Source organism: Brassica oleracea, unplaced genomic scaffold (genome assembly GCF_000695525.1).
Source record: "Brassica oleracea var. oleracea cultivar TO1000 unplaced genomic scaffold, BOL UnpScaffold00923, whole genome shotgun sequence".
Lineage (NCBI taxonomy): Eukaryota > Viridiplantae > Streptophyta > Magnoliopsida > Brassicales > Brassicaceae > Brassica > Brassica oleracea.
In genome coordinates this window covers 22857-40972 of record NW_013617522.1, presented here as the reverse complement: position 1 = coordinate 40972, position 18116 = coordinate 22857, and the positions used below count along the sequence as shown (strand labels likewise).

The 18116-nt window shown below is 37.2% G+C and overlaps 1 protein-coding gene across 1 annotated transcript; it reads left to right on the top strand.

The window, feature by feature from the left end:
• Positions 1-14674: 14674 nt before the first annotated feature.
• On the top strand, positions 14675-15937 carry LOC106320435. Its single transcript, XM_013758801.1, has 2 exons — positions 14675-15014; positions 15123-15937. The coding sequence occupies exons 1-2, from the start codon at positions 14675-14677 to the stop codon at positions 15935-15937; spliced, it is 1155 nt and encodes a 384-aa protein (XP_013614255.1).
• The last annotated feature ends 2179 nt before the right edge of the window (positions 15938-18116 follow it).

Below are 18116 nucleotides of genomic sequence, written 5' to 3'. Positions count from 1 at the left end.
TAGGGACCGCGGTCGAGACTCGTTTCATGCCCCAGCCCTTAGTGTTCGGGGACCACTGTCTCCTGTTGATGAAGGTTTTCAGCACTTCCATGAAACGTGTAGTCACATTCATCCACTGGAGCGACCAGGTTTGGAGGTCTCCTGCCTGGCTAATTGTCTCCATCCTGCGTCTGCGAGGAACCCTTTGCTCCAGTTCCGCCAGATGTACCCTCTGAGGAGGTGTCCTTGGAGTACTCGTGCCCCACTTGTTTATCCGCGAGACCACTGGCTGATATCTGATAAAGTTCTCGGTGATCTTGTCTTTGTGAGGCGGGGGACGAGGGTCCTGCAAGGACCAGGTCTTGCCAGCAGATGCAACTTTGAAGGGCTTCAGAGGAGACCATGCGGAGCGGTCGACATAGGTACTCTGGGGATCCCTTGGGTTCTTGGAATGATTCAGGGTCCGCCTTCTCCGGAATGACCCCCAATTACCTGTATCATTGACCTCTGATCCCTGGGTTCGCGGGGTCCGAGATCTTCTCTGTAATTGCTATAAGACTTTGGTCTTCCCCTTCAGGATGGTCTGGTAGCAGGATCGAGAGTTCTCCTGGTCTCCCCTAATTATTCTGATTCCCCAGGGTGTAGGGAACTTCACCATCTGATGAAGGGTTGACGGGACTGCTCCCATATCATGAATCCAGGGTCGTCCCAAGATCATGTTATATGCCGATTGGCAATCTACGACCAGGAATTTGGTAGACATGTTGACCCCTTCAGCGTATACTGGGAGGATAACCTATCCGGCGGTTTACTAGACCTCGCCGCTGAACCCGATGAGTGGGGTTACCTTGCGTGTCAGGGTGCTCTCCTCCAGCCCAAGATCTTGGTACGCCGTTTGGAAGATAATGTTGCTGGAGCTGCCGTTGTCTACTAGTATTCTTTTCACCAAGCAGTTTGCTACGGTGAGAGAGATAACTAGAGCATCATGGTGGGGAGCCAGGATCTTCTCTTGCTCCTTAGCTATGAAGCTTATCTCGTCGGTGCCTAGATGTAGGCGCTTTGGTTGGGTCGTTCCCAGACCATGCTTAGCGTTACGGGTGCTTTTCTTTGCGTCTGCGTGGCTTACTCCGCTTACTTCTGAGCCTCCGGATATGACATGGATCACCCGATCTTGCGAGGTGGTGAGGCTGGTGCAGCTCCTTTGGATTTTCCTGCTGTCTCTTTGCTGAGGTGGGCCTTGGCTTTCTTTGAGAGGAATTCTCGGAGATGCCCCTTTTGGAGTAGTTCGTTGACCTCGATCCTCAGGGCGATGCAGTCTTCGGTTTTGTGGCCATGATCGCGATGGAAGTCGTACCAAAGTCCCGGGTTCCAAAACGAGTCAGGTGCTTTCATCTTCGGGGGCCAGTTAACCTGTTGGCCCATCTGTCTCAGTGCGTTGACTAGCTCTGGTGTTTATATTGAGAGATGGGAGATATCGGGCCAGGCAGATACCGACATCCCTTCTTCATTCTCTTGCGGCCGGTACTGGAACCTGCCCATGTTTCTACTACCAGAGTCCTTGGATTCCCTTTGGGAGGATCTTTCATCTCGGTCTCCTCGATCTGATCGGGCTGACCTTTGGTCCTGCTTTGGCTGAGCCTTGGCGCGGCTAGCAACATCTTCCTCCCACTTCACCTGGGCCCTGGCTCGGGACAACACATCTTCCATGGTGTTGCAAGGATACATGGTCAGCTCTTTGTATAGCCCCCAATCTGGAAGTAGACCTCTCTTGAAGGAAGAGATCGCAGTAGGGATGCTGCATTCGGGGACCACCACTTTCTCATGGTTGAAGCGGGCTATGTAGTCTTGCAGGGGTTCCACTCGATGCTGGAAGATCTCCTAGAGACCATATGAAGTCTTCTCCAGGCTCCTACTGCTTGCGAATTTCTCCACGAATTTGTCGCTCAGGCCTCCGAAGGAAGATATGGACCTGGTAGGGAGATTGATGTACCATTGCAAGGCAGGTCCGATCAGAGTGGAACCGAACCCTTTGCACATCGTGGCTTCACGGGACTCCTTAGGGAGTGCAACCATGTGATCGTCGGGGGCGCCAGTACCGTCATACATCTTGATGCTGGGGAAGGAGAACTTTCTAGGCATCTCAACCGAGGCAATTTCTTTCGCAAAAGGGGTATCCGCGTAGGAATCAGGGTTGCTCCTTTGGATTGGGGGAGCTACTCCTGGTAGGCATTCTACCATGGATTGCATGGCATCGAATAACCTAGAGAACATCTGCTCTAGGTAGGCGGTTATGGAGGATTCGGTTGCTGCTTTCTCGGGTTCTTCCTTCCCGGGCTTTGGCTGGGAATCACTCTCCTCCAGATCATGGATTTGAGGATTCTCGGTCCCTTCCCGTGTTACCCCAGCTACCCTAGATACAGGAGGTGTGTCGGTGGTACCTTCTCTGGTGCTGGGCGTGTTCAGATTTCCCATAGGTTGAACTCGGGTGTTGAAGCGACGCTTCTTGTTACCTGCCATGTTGAGGGTTTGATTTTGGTCCCGGAGGGCAGTGTTCTCTGACTATAGCTGGCTGAGCTTCTCGGCGCTTAGATCCAACTGTTTGGAGTGTTCGTCAAGTTTTTCCTTCAGGATCTGGACTTCTGAAGAGAGGTTGGAATTTTCTCCGATAGTTCCTTGAGTTTGGTGTATGTCGGTGATTTGGCCTTGCAGGCTGTCTATTTTCTTTTGAAGCTCAGTTGTTGTTTGAGAAGCTTAAGGTGATTCGCCGTCGTGCTCACCCACCGTCATCGTCACGTAGTTAGATTACTCCCCTCCTTCTAGCGCCAAACTGTTAGGGGATTTTTGTGTAGGCTCTTTGTGAGTACTACAGAACGATGGACAAGCCGGTAAACCGAATGTATTTGAGGATGCTTGTAGGTATTTCGTAAGGATTTGAGAGAATAATGAAGAGAAAGACTTGAAGAGACGTTTTATTAGATAGAACAGCAAGAACAAACTGGGTTACAAGGTATTGAAGAAGAACCCTAATTCTAGCCGTCTAGCTCTAGCCTCTAAGTCTTGGAGAAGTCGATCCCTTAATTTAGGGTTTTAGTAGCTCTTATATAGTCGTCTAGGAGTCGGTTTCATTAGGTTAAACTCTTCCATATTCGGAAATATGGAAGGTTTTCCTTGTCGGAAGTTTTCCATTTCTTGGAAGGGAGCTCGGTTCCAGGGACCGAACTCGGGGTTCCTTCTAGTGGGGACCTGGAGCGTTCCCTTATCGGGGACCCGAGGGTCTGGGTCCTGCCTGGAAGCTGGAGGAAATGATACCGGGGTATTTTTCCCCAACACTCATGGGTTCATTCGGCCAGAGAAAGGTATCAGACAGGGAGACCCTTTGTCTCCGTTCCTTTTCATCTTTTGTGCGGAATCTTTGGTCCACTCTCTGAATCAAGCAGAAGCTTCAGGACGTTTGCACGGTATACGTGTGTCTACCTATGGGCCTGCGGTCCATCATCTTTTGTTCGCTGATGAAAGCCTCCTTATGTGCAGAGCCTCATCTCAAGAAAGCTCTGAGTTGAAAGTCAACTTAGCTAACTATGAGGCTGCTCCTGGACAGACCATCAACTTCTCTAAATCTTCGATTATTTTTGGATCCAAAGTAACCGAAGAGAAGAAGATCAGGGTCAAAGACATCCTAGGTATTGAGACTGAAGGAGGAGAAGGTATGTACCTGGGTCTATCAGAGAGTTTCAGTGGTTCCAAAATTAAACTACTTAACTTCATCAAAGAAAAGCTTAAAGGTAGATTTAGAGGCTGGTTCGCAAAGTCTCTTTCCCAAGGAGGAAAGGAAATTTTGCTCAAGTCCATTGCGCTTGCCTTTCCAGTCTACGCTATGTCTTGCTTTCGCCTGTCTAAGGATCTCTGTTCCAAACTCACTAGTGCCATGACTGAATACTGGTGGAGCAGTGGCAACAATCGTCACAAAATTGCTTGGGTTACTTGGCAAAAACTTTGCAAGAAAAAAGAGTTGGGTGGGCTCGGTTTCCATGACATTGAGCTCCAAAAGCAAGCATGGAGAATCTGGAACCAACCTGAGCTACTATTATCTAGGATCTTGCGCGACCGCTACTTCCGCAATTCCTCCTTCCTTGAATGCAGTATTGGAACTAGACCTTCATATGCGTGGCGAAGCATAATGCATGGTAGAGACCTTATGAAACAAGGTTTGATCACGAGCATAGGTGATGGGAAGAGTACTAATGTCTGGTCTACTAATTGGGTAATGGATTCGCTCCCCAGACCCCCACTATACCATCCTTCCAACCCTATTAATCTCTCACTAAAAGTGTCAGATCTCCTAGTGGAACACACCGGCTTTTGGAACTCTACGATGTTGAAGCGTACCTTTGCGGAAGATGATGTGCACCGTATTCTTGCCATCCAAGCCAGACCCTCCCACCCTGACTCTCTACGCTGGGTCTTCACCCCCTTTGGCTCTTACACGTCGAAGAGTGGTTATAAGCTCTTAGAAGACCTCATATACCTCAACAGAAGCAACAATGTCTTCCTCCCACCTCTGGAAAAACGTCTATGGAGCAACCTCTGGAAAACCAAAACTTCTCCTAAACTCTGACATTTCTTATGGAAGGCCCTCTCTGGAGCCTTGGCAGTGAAAGAAAGGCTCCGATCTCGCAACATCAATGTGGTCGCAACCTGCAATGCTTGTGGACATCACACTGAAACCATCTGCCATGTTCTTTTCTCTTTCCCTTTTGCGCAAGATGTCTGGAACTCCATTGGCTACCCTCTGCCGCCTTCAGGTTTCTCTGTTAACTTGGTCTTTGTTAGAGTCCAGTAAGAACAAGAACATTGACTGGAGCTTACGGAGATCTTTCCCATGGGTCCTCTGGCATCTATGGAAAGTTAGAAACACGCTGCTCTTTGAAAAGACTCAAACTCCAAAGTCCGATATCATGAATAGAGCTAGAGAGGATGCAGATTTGTGGTTTCAAGTGAACTACCCAGAAGCTCCTCTTTCTATCCCCACTATATTGCCAGGACCTGTCCACTATTTGGTTTGGAAGAAACCGAGAGCCGCGGATCTGAAATGCAATGTTGCCTCCTCCTGGATTAATTGGCAAAGTCAAAGTGGAGCCTCCTCGATACTGCGCAATGATCGTGGAGAAACATTACTTCACAGCAGTAGAGCCTATGCCAATCCAGTCTCAGAGATACATGCTGCGCTCCTAAGCCTCCTTTGGGCTGTGGAAAGCATGATGCACTTACGCCAACGTAGAGTCATCTTTGAGTTCTCTTTGGCTGGCCTACGAGACGCCCTATCTTTACCTGAGTCTTACCCTCAATTTCTCTGTCTCTTTGAGGATCTCCAGAGCATGCTCAACCGTATGGATTCATGGTGCTTATGCCTTGTGTCTCCTACAGAAAACAGAGCCTCTGAAAGCATTGCTCGATCAGTAACTAGGGACAATCGCTCTCAATCGTATGTGGCGCAAAACGGGCCTGTGTGGCTCACCACGATCCTTCAAGCTGATGCCATGGGTACTCTTTAGAAAGCCCATGCGCCTTGCTTTCTCCTTTCGCTGAGGTTTTTATCCTTGTCTTTCTCTATCTCTGATGCCTTCTGGTTTTCAGAATAGTTTTATTTCTCATTTTCGAGGCCGTGTTTCTTCATGTTGTACCTTCAACAGCAAGTTACTGAATATCAAAGCAGAGTTAAAAAAAAAAGAATCAAACATAGCTAAACTTCAATTTGATGGAGTATATGTAACTTTAATATACCCACAGAATGAGTAAAAAAAATAATTCAATTTCTTATATCCAAAAATAAATTTTTAATTAAAATAAAATTATTTTATCTTTATAGTAATAGTATATTTATTTTTGTATATATTACTTACGGGATACCTCAAAAACATAATAATAAATATAAATAAAATAATAACTAATTTTCATGGTTTAGTTCTTTTGTACAATATATATGTGCATAATATTTCAAAATATTATGTTTATATCCATTTATGTACTTTTGAATCGATCGACACTTTATCTTATTTTTTTAATTTTATTCTCAAAACAAATATTATCTACAAAATCATGTGTCTAACTGAAAATAAAATAATATTATTTAAAATTATATTTATACATATAAAACTAAAATTAATTTCAAAATGTAAATAATATATTAATTAATTTTATAATTTATTTACTTTATAATATGGAATCAAAATTTGATAGGAACCCCCCCCCCACTATATATATATATATATATATGTGTATCATGCTACAAATAATCTTACTATAAACTATTTACTTATCTAAGAGAACAACCAACCTAAATAAAAATAGTGAAATTAATCAAAATTTAAATATATTTAGAAAAAAAAATATTATAGTTAAATTGGAGGGAATAGATGCAATACCATATATTCAAATGATAACTAAACTGACTAGATATTGTATATCTGAAATCATATGTCTAACTAAAAAATAATAATATTATTAATATGCATTATCAAATGATTATAAATTGAAAACAAAGTATTAATCAATTATTATAATATATCTAATTTAAAATATTTATATTCGTGCATGAACACGGGAAAATCACATAATTTTCTAACAATATTGGAATTGATACAACTACAACCTCACAAGTTCATTTATAGTTAAACAGAACATTATATTTTGTTTTTTATCCTATATAACATTAATAATTATGTGAAATTTAAATAATATTAATAAAATATATTTAGATCATTTTTTTGAATTTTAAAGGGAACAATAAAAAATATTAAAAAAAATTGCTAGGAAAATATAAAAAAAAATGTTTGTGACTTCAATTCGTTCAATAGAAATTAAAAATCAATTAAGGAATTTTTTTTGCTACACCATATATGATAATATATTATATTTTCAAGAATTGTTTTATTTAATACTCTAAATTGGAACATTTATGGTATTATATATTGGTAAATATGTTCAAATTAAGGATGTTTGACCAAGAATAACATCAATATAAATAGACATTTATTTAATATTGTTGACTGACTTGATTCATCAAATCTGTAAATGTGCCAAAATGATAAAGAAGTGAAGGCAAAATTTTAAATATCTTTCAAGATTAGATTCATTACAGAAAAGAATGGCTTCCACAAATGTTGAAGTTTTCGATCTTATTGGTGAACTCATTCTTATGAAAGCGAATCAAAAGAAGATGAAGAGCATGTGAGGGTGAGTTTACACTATTCATACTCTTATGTGCTTTGTTTTTTTCTACAAATGTTTAACTATATTTTGTGCAATTTAGGGTTTGGAGAAAACTTTAATCAAATACCTTGAAGAAAACAAGATTATTTTGGAGACCGAACAGTTTGAAGCAATCCGACATTTAAATATGGATAAAATTAATTGATTCTCAACTGAAAATCATAGATAATCGTATTGAAGAGAACAATAAGCTTATTGAAGCGATGGATGCTTCCTCGAGAGAGGATTGCTTGTGTAGTTCAATGGCCACACGCTTGACCAATAAGAATACCAATAATAAATATATGAACATCATTACCATGTATTCTATATTATCAAATGTCTTTTGTTTCTACATCGAAAGCTTTGATGGAATAATAAATTAAATGCAATGATGTTGTTTGTGCATCTATATAATAAATTGTTTTACCAATAGGAATGTTGAATAAGTAAAAGAAAAAACCTAAAAGTAAGTGAAATCTTTATTTTCTACAACAAATACGTAATACCCAATTGTGTAGAACGATTTTAAACATATAGATAAAATATCTAATTTATCTAAATGAAGGGTTGGCATTGTGCTAAACTTAATCCATGCGGTTTCCCCGAATCTAGTAACGAATTAGTTAATAAAAGATTATTGGGCTTCTTAAAGTAATTAAATGACCTAAAATTTGTGGTTAAACATAAAACTAACCCCTTCTATTGAATTTTTTTTGCCATATTCATTTTAAAACTTTAATTAATCATGAAAATGCCAGTACCTATTAGTTTTTGTGTCAATCGATTTGTGTTACTTTGGTGCTGTTTTTGGTGTTGTTCTGCCTCCCACATTGTTAAGTTATTAGATTTTTTTATAGCTACTGATATAGGTTATGTGAACTGCACTTGTGGCTTCACCGGGTTCTTTCATTACTTTTGCACGAGAATTAAGAAGGGATTCATCTTTGCCTTTCCTCAAGTTAGGTTTGTGTTAACATGAGCATACGTCCATGGACAACATGAGAGAAAATGAACATACCTATATGGCGTACACTCAGTTTTGGTAAAGAGTGGACGGAAATAAAATATGCCCCAATAAAACAATTCTTTGGACGCTGGACCATATGTTGCAGACACAAAATCATGCTGCTATGGAGATTTTGTGTAGTTAGTTACTCGCGATCATGGTTGCGATATGGTTTTTTGGACAAAAATAATTACCCAAGTGCTACATGGTTAAAACAGAAAATAGTTCACTTCCCATTTATCAGGAACTCTGTTTAGACCTCTTCACTCTAAATGCTGCGGACGCAGATACACTAAAATTACACATGTACAAAATGTATTCCACTGAGTTTCTATTAAATGTACGGAAAAAGGAAAGTTACCGTTATCAGAGGCGTGAGGTCAGGGTGGTACTGGAAGGACATGGCATTCATCGCCAGAAAAGATAGACCGCACAGTTCCATCAATGAGATTGACATGTGCTACTTCTACGCCTCCGAGAAGTGAAGCTGGGTCAACCTATATAGTAACTAAGCTTAGTGATAGGAACGATCATTAATGGTGATTCGAGCTTCAAGATGATAAATGAATTATGCTGATTTAATGGTTATTTGGGTTTCAAGAACATAAATTATTGTCACGGATTTTATTGCCGATGATAATCATACCCAAGGTGGAGTGGTACAACATTGTCTGGTTCCCTCAAGCTCTGCCTCGCCAGGCTTTCATCACTTGGCTAGCTTGTCGGAATAGGTACACGGGTGATAGGATGAGGCAATGGGGTCAAACTCAGATTTGTCCATTGTGTGGCGAGCCGGATATGACGCGTGATCATCTATTCTTTGTGTGTCCTTTCATATTTACAGTTTGGAGAATGTTGATGAACCGGTTCCTAGCAGACCGCATAAATCATGACTGGTCTAGGACTCTCGAAGTTAGACTCTCAGCTAGTGAAAATGGCTTCCCAGGCTTCGATTTACTGGATTTGGCATGAGAGGAATGGGCGTCGTCATCATAACCCTCCAAATTCTGCGCTTTATATTGCTCGGACTGTCCACCGCGAAATGCAAAACCGGCTTTGGGCATTGCAGCTTGGGAATACAGAAGATGCTGCAAATGAAGGACTGGGACGATGGATTAATATGACAGTACTGCCTTGACATCATTAAAGTAAAGAACTGGCGATATGGGGCTAACACCTCCTCTGTTTTCTTTGCGTTCATATACATGTTTTCTCAAGTAAAAATAGAGCGTTCTTGTGCTCGACATTCTGTTTAGTTCTCCTGTATCTTTTGGTCCCTCAGTTTAGGATCACAAGAGTGTAACACCTTTTTGTAAAGTTAACATTTCAGCAAAAAAAACAAAAATTAATTGATACTCCATCATTTCAATGTTTTAAAAACAATTGTTTCAGAAATATATTTTTTACATTATCAATACATTTTTATTAAGTAATAATGGTTAATTGTAAATTTCAAAGTAACTAATTATGTTTACTTAATTTTGATTGGCTAATAATTGTAAAAAAAATTAATCACAAAAATTTAATTTATAATCAAAATTTAAAATTCTATTTTAATATTGTGAAAACTCCAGAACATACATCTTTTTAAAATAGAGGAAATAATAATTCTTTATTGCTCCCATTGTTTTAAGGTCCGAGTTATCTTCTACGGGTGCTGGTTGGATGGAAGAAAAATATGTTCAAATGGTTATGCATTTTTTAATATTATTGTTGATTTCCCATGCTTCGACAATATGTGTACGAATTTTTTAATATTATTGTTGATTTCTCATTGCTTCGACAATATGTGTATGTTTCGTATGATGCCGTCAAAATCATATTCGGTTTAGATTGGTTATTGTGATCGTTTGATTTGGACCGAAAAGTATAATTATGATTGAAGACTTGTTAAAAAATATATATATATATGGTTAGGAAGCGTGAGCTTATTGTATGATAGTTAAAGCGAGCCCAAATTAATAGAACTAAATCGTAAACAAAAAACAGTGGTATAGGATGTAAATAAAAAGTTATTTTAGGGGTCAAAATTAGAGAGGAACATGTTTTAATAGTATAGATTTATGTCATTTTTGAACATTGTGCAAGGAGTTATGTGTTCTACTCAGATATTATTCCTATTTGTTTTTTTTTCCATAACACACATTCATAAGAGGAAGAAAAAGATTCGTGATAAACATGTTAAACATCTAAAACATCCAAATCTTAACCAAGCCTCCTAATTTAAAACCAAAATGATCTTTAACTGGCCAAGAACATAATAAATGTTACATAAATCCAAAAAAGAACCACATAGATTCTAGGATCTGAAGCAAGATCAACCAAACAAAAAGGAAGTCAATCAGTGCTTCTTCAGTGTTTTGACTTGGATTTGGTATTGCTGATGAAATGTAATACACTTCTACTTCATATCCTATTTGATCTCTCAAATCAGTACTTTCTATCTCAGCTTCCTCTTGAACTTGTTTTGAGCTTCATTTTAAGCTTTCCCATATGAGCTACCTCATTAAGCCGCTCTTTCTTTAATTATCCTCCTTTCCCGAGACTGCAAATACGTAGATTATACTTGTCCAATGATGACAACAGTAAGTTTTCAACATTAAAAACATTCATCATACCTCTTGAGGAAGAGGTCACCTTCTTCAATTGTGGCATTCCTCACCACATAGACCAAAATACGGTTTTCTTCCTTTCTCTATCTTTAGGTGCCCATGCAACATGAACCATTAAAGAAGATTTTACACCATATACATCCAGATTTCATAAGGAGATAGTCATATGCCCTTGGATCATATTCTCTGAATTTGCTAAGTTTTCCTTAAAATTTTCTTCACTGTAACTTCTTGCAACTGTCAAGGCACATTAAGTTCAATGTGTATGAATTATTAATTTTTTAGTGTAGATGTGTCAAGCACAAGAATGATGTTCTATTCTGTTTATTCTCTGCAATATATATTGTCACCTCTGTACATTACGTTCAGTATACAAAAACATATACATAATCTTTTCCTATAAGATGTACCAAAATAATATACAATAATATCCAAAAAAGATTCATTTGAAAATTTTCTGATTTCAACGATATAATGTTTTGAGATTGATGTGAACACATATATAAATTGTATTAATCCAAACAAACACTTTTTATTTTATATGGTCTATAATTAAATTTAAATGATATTAACATAGATATATAGTATATTTTTAATATTGATATTTATTAACTAATTATTTCTACACATATTATTTTTTGATCATTTGTATCTTTTTATAACAACAACTTTGAATCACTGATAACAAAAAATTTCATTGTGTGATGTTTAATAGTTTTTGTAATTTATAGTTTTAAAAAAATTAATGCAAAGTTTAAAATTTAACTATTAAATTTTCAATATTTTTTCAAAGCTTTTATCAAAAAATTGATCAAAGAAAATTTCAAAATTAAAACTTTTATGTGTTTTATAAGGTTAATTTAAACGATATTAATATATATATATATATTAATTTTAATATTTATTAAATGAGTCTTCATACTTATATGATTTTTTAATCATTTGTATCTTGCCATAACAAAAATTTTATGCCATGGTTCAAGAAAATTATAATGTGAGACTTTTAATAGTTTTAGTAATTTATAGTCATTTTTCAAAATTCAAAATATAACATATACGAAAAAATCTAAATATATATTATTTGGTTAATGTGGTTGTTTAATTTATTTTGATAAGTTAAAATTGAAAAAGAAATGATAGAGGATACACTAATTTTTATCAAATCTTTACTATTCAAAATCATTAATGTCATATACTTTAGCCACATTAGGCGATTTCCTAATTTTTATTTATGGAAAGAATGAAAAACATTAATAATTAGTTTATGGTTAGTTTAATAAAAAACTTATTATATGTTTAAACGGACCAACCTATTTTTTTAGTGATTCTAAAAATTATTGCGGTGTGATGACACATGACTACCTCATTGTAATGTTTCTCTTTTAATATCGATGAGATTATTATTATTGGTGACCGCGCAATTTCCGCAAGCTGTGGAAATTGGTTTTTGAATACCAGACGGATCGAGGTCGAAACTTATAATCTCTTCAGCCTGAAACCACATCATGTAACATCGGTCATTTGATTCGGAGACCTCTAACACAATGGCCAACATAGATTCTTTTCTTTTGATTCCTCAAAGCTTAAATTTATACAGCTGCGAAGCATGATTTGAAAAACTCATAAGATCAGCTGGATTGGGATTCAAACACATTATAAGCATATTATCTGTTATGGGAATCTACGGTGCACTTTTCCAGATTGATATCCATAGAAACACATCCGTGAATCGTGGGTGGGCTTGGCTTGTTTGGTTTTGTTTGGTTCCTTACCAAAACCAGATCGCAAAATATGGTCTTCACCAGAGATATAAATCAAGGTTCTTGAAAGCTGAGAATGTTGTCAGTTCTTCTAAACTGAGAATGATGTCAGATAGCATTTCTTGGCGAAGTTGATAGCGGAAAATGACTCGTGTAGTCTACAAAGGATCATTGCCTACATCGCAGCCTATTTGGCTGATCAGATGTATATATGTGTACTTCAAGAAATAACTATGCAGTTATATGTTTTGTCTAGGGAACAACAACAAGCATCATTGCTGAGGTAGCAAGCCCCCCAAGTGTGAGGAAACCCAAATTAAATCCATCTATTAAAATTGTGTCTTATTTTTTGATTAGATTTTTTGTTTTAAATTTATGTTTTTTAAAAAGTAAGTTATGCTTCATTTTTTAGCCTGTTTGAAAAGGGTTATTCTCAAATTTGTTTCCATCTTCATTATAAAAATGAAAAAAAAACCTTGCGTTTATCTAAAGAAAAGTGTAAAATCTCTCTTCTTGATTTGACACCATTTCAAGTCTTGACTTATCATAGACAAATTTTATTATCTATTATGTATGTTCTCTTTATTATCGTTGTTATTCATATAAAAAAAATCAAGACATATTTTTAAGTTTTATTAGAAAATAGAAACTCGATTGTAACAAGAATATTGTAAAAAAATCAAGACATATTTTTAAGTTTTTTTAAAGATATAACTATTTTCAAAAAATAGTCATATCTTTATTAGTTTTATTAGGTTTTAAGAGATACGGTTTTGGATTTGTTTACTGATTTTATGAATGAATAAATTAGGGAAAATTGTCAAAAGAGAACAAGAAAACAGCATAGTTATCTCTATGCTATAAATCCATTTTTCCATTTTTTCTCCATTTTACCCTTTCCATATGTTAAAATTAATGAAATAAATAGTTATAAGAATCAAAAAAATTATTAAAAATATAAACAATTGATAAAACACCCATTTACACAAACACGTATTTTTTGGGGTTGAAAAACATAATAAATAATGTTTTTAAATTACGTTCTACTAAAAGTAGAATTCTGTTTCTACACAAAACGGGTGAGTAGAAAGTGAATTCTAGAATGAACACATTCATCTACTTGTTTTAGAACGTACAAACTACTTTTTACTATAATTCTAAATATGGGAAATACGAATTCTACTATTTGTAATGATCGCTACTTTTATTCAGAAAACTGTTTCTACTTTTATTGAGTATTCTAAGTTATCAGGAATGCAAAATCTAAAACATATACGAACGTCCACATAGTGTAGAAATTACATTCTGGAATTTTGTTATGTTCTACACAGTGTAGAAGGTGCCTTCTACGGATAAAAAAACTGAATTTTCGAAAATTAAGGAAGTTGCAGTTTTAAAAATATTTTAAAAATATTCTAACTTCCTAAAACGTGTTTTCATTGATTTGCTTAGTGAAAAATAAAATAAAAAACGATTTTGAATGTTCTTCTTCACCAAGCTATGATTTTCCAATAATTTCTCTATAGTTTGTCTTGTGATTTTTACAAACTCTTGTTCTATGATGCATATCTATACAACATGTGGTGTTTGGGAGTTTGGAGCAACCACGGGATGGGTTTTTTCGGCTGATGAGAAAGGGGCTAGGCTACTGTTATTGGAATCAAGTTCTATCTTAGAGGTTTTTAAAATAATGGTTTTGGAGGATTTTGATATGGAAGAAGATAGCTTACCCAATTTGGAGTTTAGTTATCTACCTACTGAGTTGATCAATACATCAACTTGTCCACCTGTGATCATTGCAAATGATCGACAGCTTCAGAATTTTGTTGGTTTTGTTCATATGTGTGTTTCTACTTAATTGTGTGTAACATCTAAAGCCAAAGTTGAGAATCTGAATGAACCAGACTTTGATCTTAACAAGTCGCCAGCTGATTCAAGTACTGCTCAAGAGGAGGGAAAATCGGTTGATAGGGGGAACAAACCAGCTCCTGTTTTTTCAGTGCGAGGAAAAGAAAGAAAAGATTAGAAGAGTCGAAGTTGATGAGGATGCCTATCATGCCGATACCATGATCTCGGCCAAAGAGGACGTACATAAGATGTCAAAGTTTTCTGTGCTCAATGTTGTTAAGAAGGGACAATTGTTTGAGAACAAAACTTTGCTGAAGGCGACTTTTGAGATATGTGCAATGAAGCATAACTTTCACTACGAGGTTATCAAAACAGATAGACAGCTTTGGTATGTTAGATGTGAGGATAATGAATGCAATTGGTGTGTTCGAGCAGAGTGTTTGCAGGATTCTGAATATTTCATTATCAAAAAGTATGTCGGTGAACATACATGTGCACCTTCAAACAAAACCAAACCGGGTAGGACTGCTTCGGCCACTGCTTCGGCCAAAACTATAGGTAGTCTGATTATGCATAGGTATGAAAGGGTTAAGAAAGCGCCGAAATTCAATGATATAATACAAATTATGCTTATGGATCTTGGCTGTGAGATCACAAAATCTTGAGCATGGGATGCTCGTGAATATGCGGTTAATGCTGTTAGAGGTATACCAGAGAGAAGTTATGGAAAAATACCGAAATACTTGCACATGCTCAGAGAGGCTAATCCGGGAACACATTCATCGTATGAGATTGACAGCAAAGGGAGATTTCGGTACCTGTTTATTGCATTTGGGCAATCGCTACGAGGATTTAACAGAGTCATAAGGAGGGTTATTGTGGTTGATGGCACTTTTCTGAAGAACAAATACAAAGGAGTTCTATTGGTTGCAACTGCTGTAGACGGAAATTCTAATTTGTATCCTCTTCCAATCGGAGTAGTCGACTCAGAGAATGAAAATTCTTGTGAATGGTTTATGAGACAACTAAATATTGTCATTGCTGATGATCATCATTTGGCTTTCATTTTGGACAGACATGGGACCATTGCTAAGGCGCTTGAGACTGTGTATCCAACAGCTAAACATGGTATTTGCATTCATCATTTGTTGAATAATGTGGTAACATATTACCATGGGAAAGGACTTGTTGGGTTGGTTGCAAAGGCGTCCAAGGTTTATAGAATTGCTGAGTTTGAAAAGATATTTGCTAATGTGTGTAATATCAGTCCAGCAATTGGAAAATACCTAAGGGATGCTGAGGTCCAAAAGTGGGCAAGATGTCAATTCTCTGGATATAGATATGACATAAGGACAACAAACCCTGCCGAATCCATCAACTCTGCTTTGCGTTCGCCGAGAGAGTATCCAATCATTCCCTTGTTGGACAGTATCAGGGAAATGCTGACTCGGTGGTTTTATAACCGTAAGAAAAAGATTTAAAAGCATAATCATCCTCTTGCCATAGATGTGGAGAAAAATATTGAAAGGAGAACCGAGAAAGACAAAAGATTTGCAGTTTACCCTGTCAGCGATGGTCGATTGCTTGTTAGAGGTGATAAAATCGACTCCTTAGTTGATTTGGATAGACGTACTTGCTCATGTGGGAAGTACAACCTGATGAAGATACCTTGTCGGCACGCAATTAAAGCTGGTTTTCATGTTGGCAGACAGCCACACACATTGACTGATTTATTTTACACTACAGAATCTTGGCGAGAAGCTTATCATGAAAGCATCAATCCTATTGCTGTTCCTGAGGATGCTTGGTCCATGCCAGAAAATGTTGTCGTGGTCAATGTGCTACCACCAGAATCAAGAAAATCAGTTGGGAGGAATAGAAAACGCAGATATGAAACTGTTGAAGATAAAATTCGGTCATAGCAAACATCACAAAAGATGCAGTCTCGCAAGTGTAGTAGATGTGGTATTAGTGGGCACAACAGAGCAACTTGTAAAATACCAATATAGCCAGTCACATATGGTAAGGGTCAGCTTATATAGCCAGTTCGTTTATATGTTTTTCAATCTCGATTTAACTGTGTTTCATGTATGGATGTTTCTGTTACAGATTGGTCTGTTCAAGTATGCAAGTTGTGGTGTTTGAAAGTGCAGTATTGCCTTGTCTCGTATGGTTTTTTCTTCTAAAAACAATCAACTTTGTTTTCATTTTGATTGTTATACTTTGGATAATTCTCGTATGGTTATTTTCTCAGTCTCATTGTTATATATTGACATTATTTTCTCATCACTTCTCTATCTCTCTGTTTGTTTAGTTATGTTATGTTCAGCTATGCTTTTGAGTTTGAGTTTGAATTTGAGTTTGAGTTTGTTTGACAATAGCTGCTGCCCGATTTTTGAACAAGGAAGGTGGATTGTAAGAACAGAACACTGAGCACAAAATATAAAGAACCACTAGACTTGTTAAGTCGACACAAACAATGTAACAACAAAGCACAAATTGAAGCCAATACTAAGAACCAGTAGAGTGGTAAAGACGACAAGAAAACACTAAGAAGAAGATACTTAGAACCAGTAGACTGATTTCACCCATTCTTGACTTCTTAATCTTCCAAAAAGCCATAGAATGCTTCCTAAGCAACCTAATTTGAGTGAATTTTCTGCTTCCTAACTTCTTCTTCTATTGTCTGTGTGATACTACTTTTCAGATCTTCAATCTCTTCGACAATTCTCCCTTGCTCAGCCTCTACCCTTCGAATCTCATCAAGCAGGGCGTCATCAACCCACTTAAATAAATGATTTTCCTTCTTTCGCTACATAGAAACGAAAATCAAGTTAGGAGAAACAAAATGGAATGAAAAAACAGCATGTTTGTCCTACACAATCGAATATCGAATCAGACAAAAAAAGAACATAACAAATCAAAAATCGAATCAGACTATGAACATGTGCCCCTATTTCACATCTACAGAAACGTCAGTAAGGATTGTCATCAGTTCTCGAATAGAATACACAACCCCTTTCCCGCACCAGCACCTAGATGGCACCCCGTACGAATGTCGCCTTGAAGTATTCATGGGTGTGAGAAACTGATTCAGAGAGAAAAAGGAGATTGAAGGAAAATAAGATCTGAAAAGATAATGGGAAAAGTCGGGTTTCGTTGCTGAGTTGGTCTTAAATATGTCGGGTTTTAGGTTTATTGTGGATCTAGTTCTGGTCGGGTTTGATTGCTGAGTTGGATCAAAAGTCTGGTTTACAAGAAGCCAAATTAAGTGTATTACATTTGATTCGATTTATTTACTCCTTTCTAGAAACACATCACCATTACCAGTCACTGATATGACCGAGAAGAAGTTATCCTGCAAACAGTTAAAACATGAAAATCCAAACAAAATATATACAACAACCATATAAAAGAAAAAAACAGAGAGAATGTTACCTTCTTAGTTAAGGAGTCCTCGAGCTCAATGATGTCTTCATAAGAAACTTTTGCAACTCCTTTCCAATTGCCACACCTTGGACCTTTGAAGCTGTCTGAGACTCTTCTGCCTAATATTTCTGCAAAATCAGGAATTACCTCCATAATCCAAATCAGGAGAGCATAGGAGAAACCCTCGAAAATGTAGCTCTCCTTCTTACCCAACTTCTTCCTAGTCTTCTT

Bases quoted from the DNA above. Each gene is read 5' to 3' on its own strand.
- LOC106320435 (XM_013758801.1), top strand. From the start codon at position 14,675: ATGATCTCGGCCAAAGAGGACGTACATAAGATGTCAAAGTTTTCTGTG. The intron at 15,015-15,122 runs GTAGTCTGATTA...CAAAATCTTGAG, and splicing joins TGCTTCGGCCAAAACTATAG to CATGGGATGCTCGTGAATAT.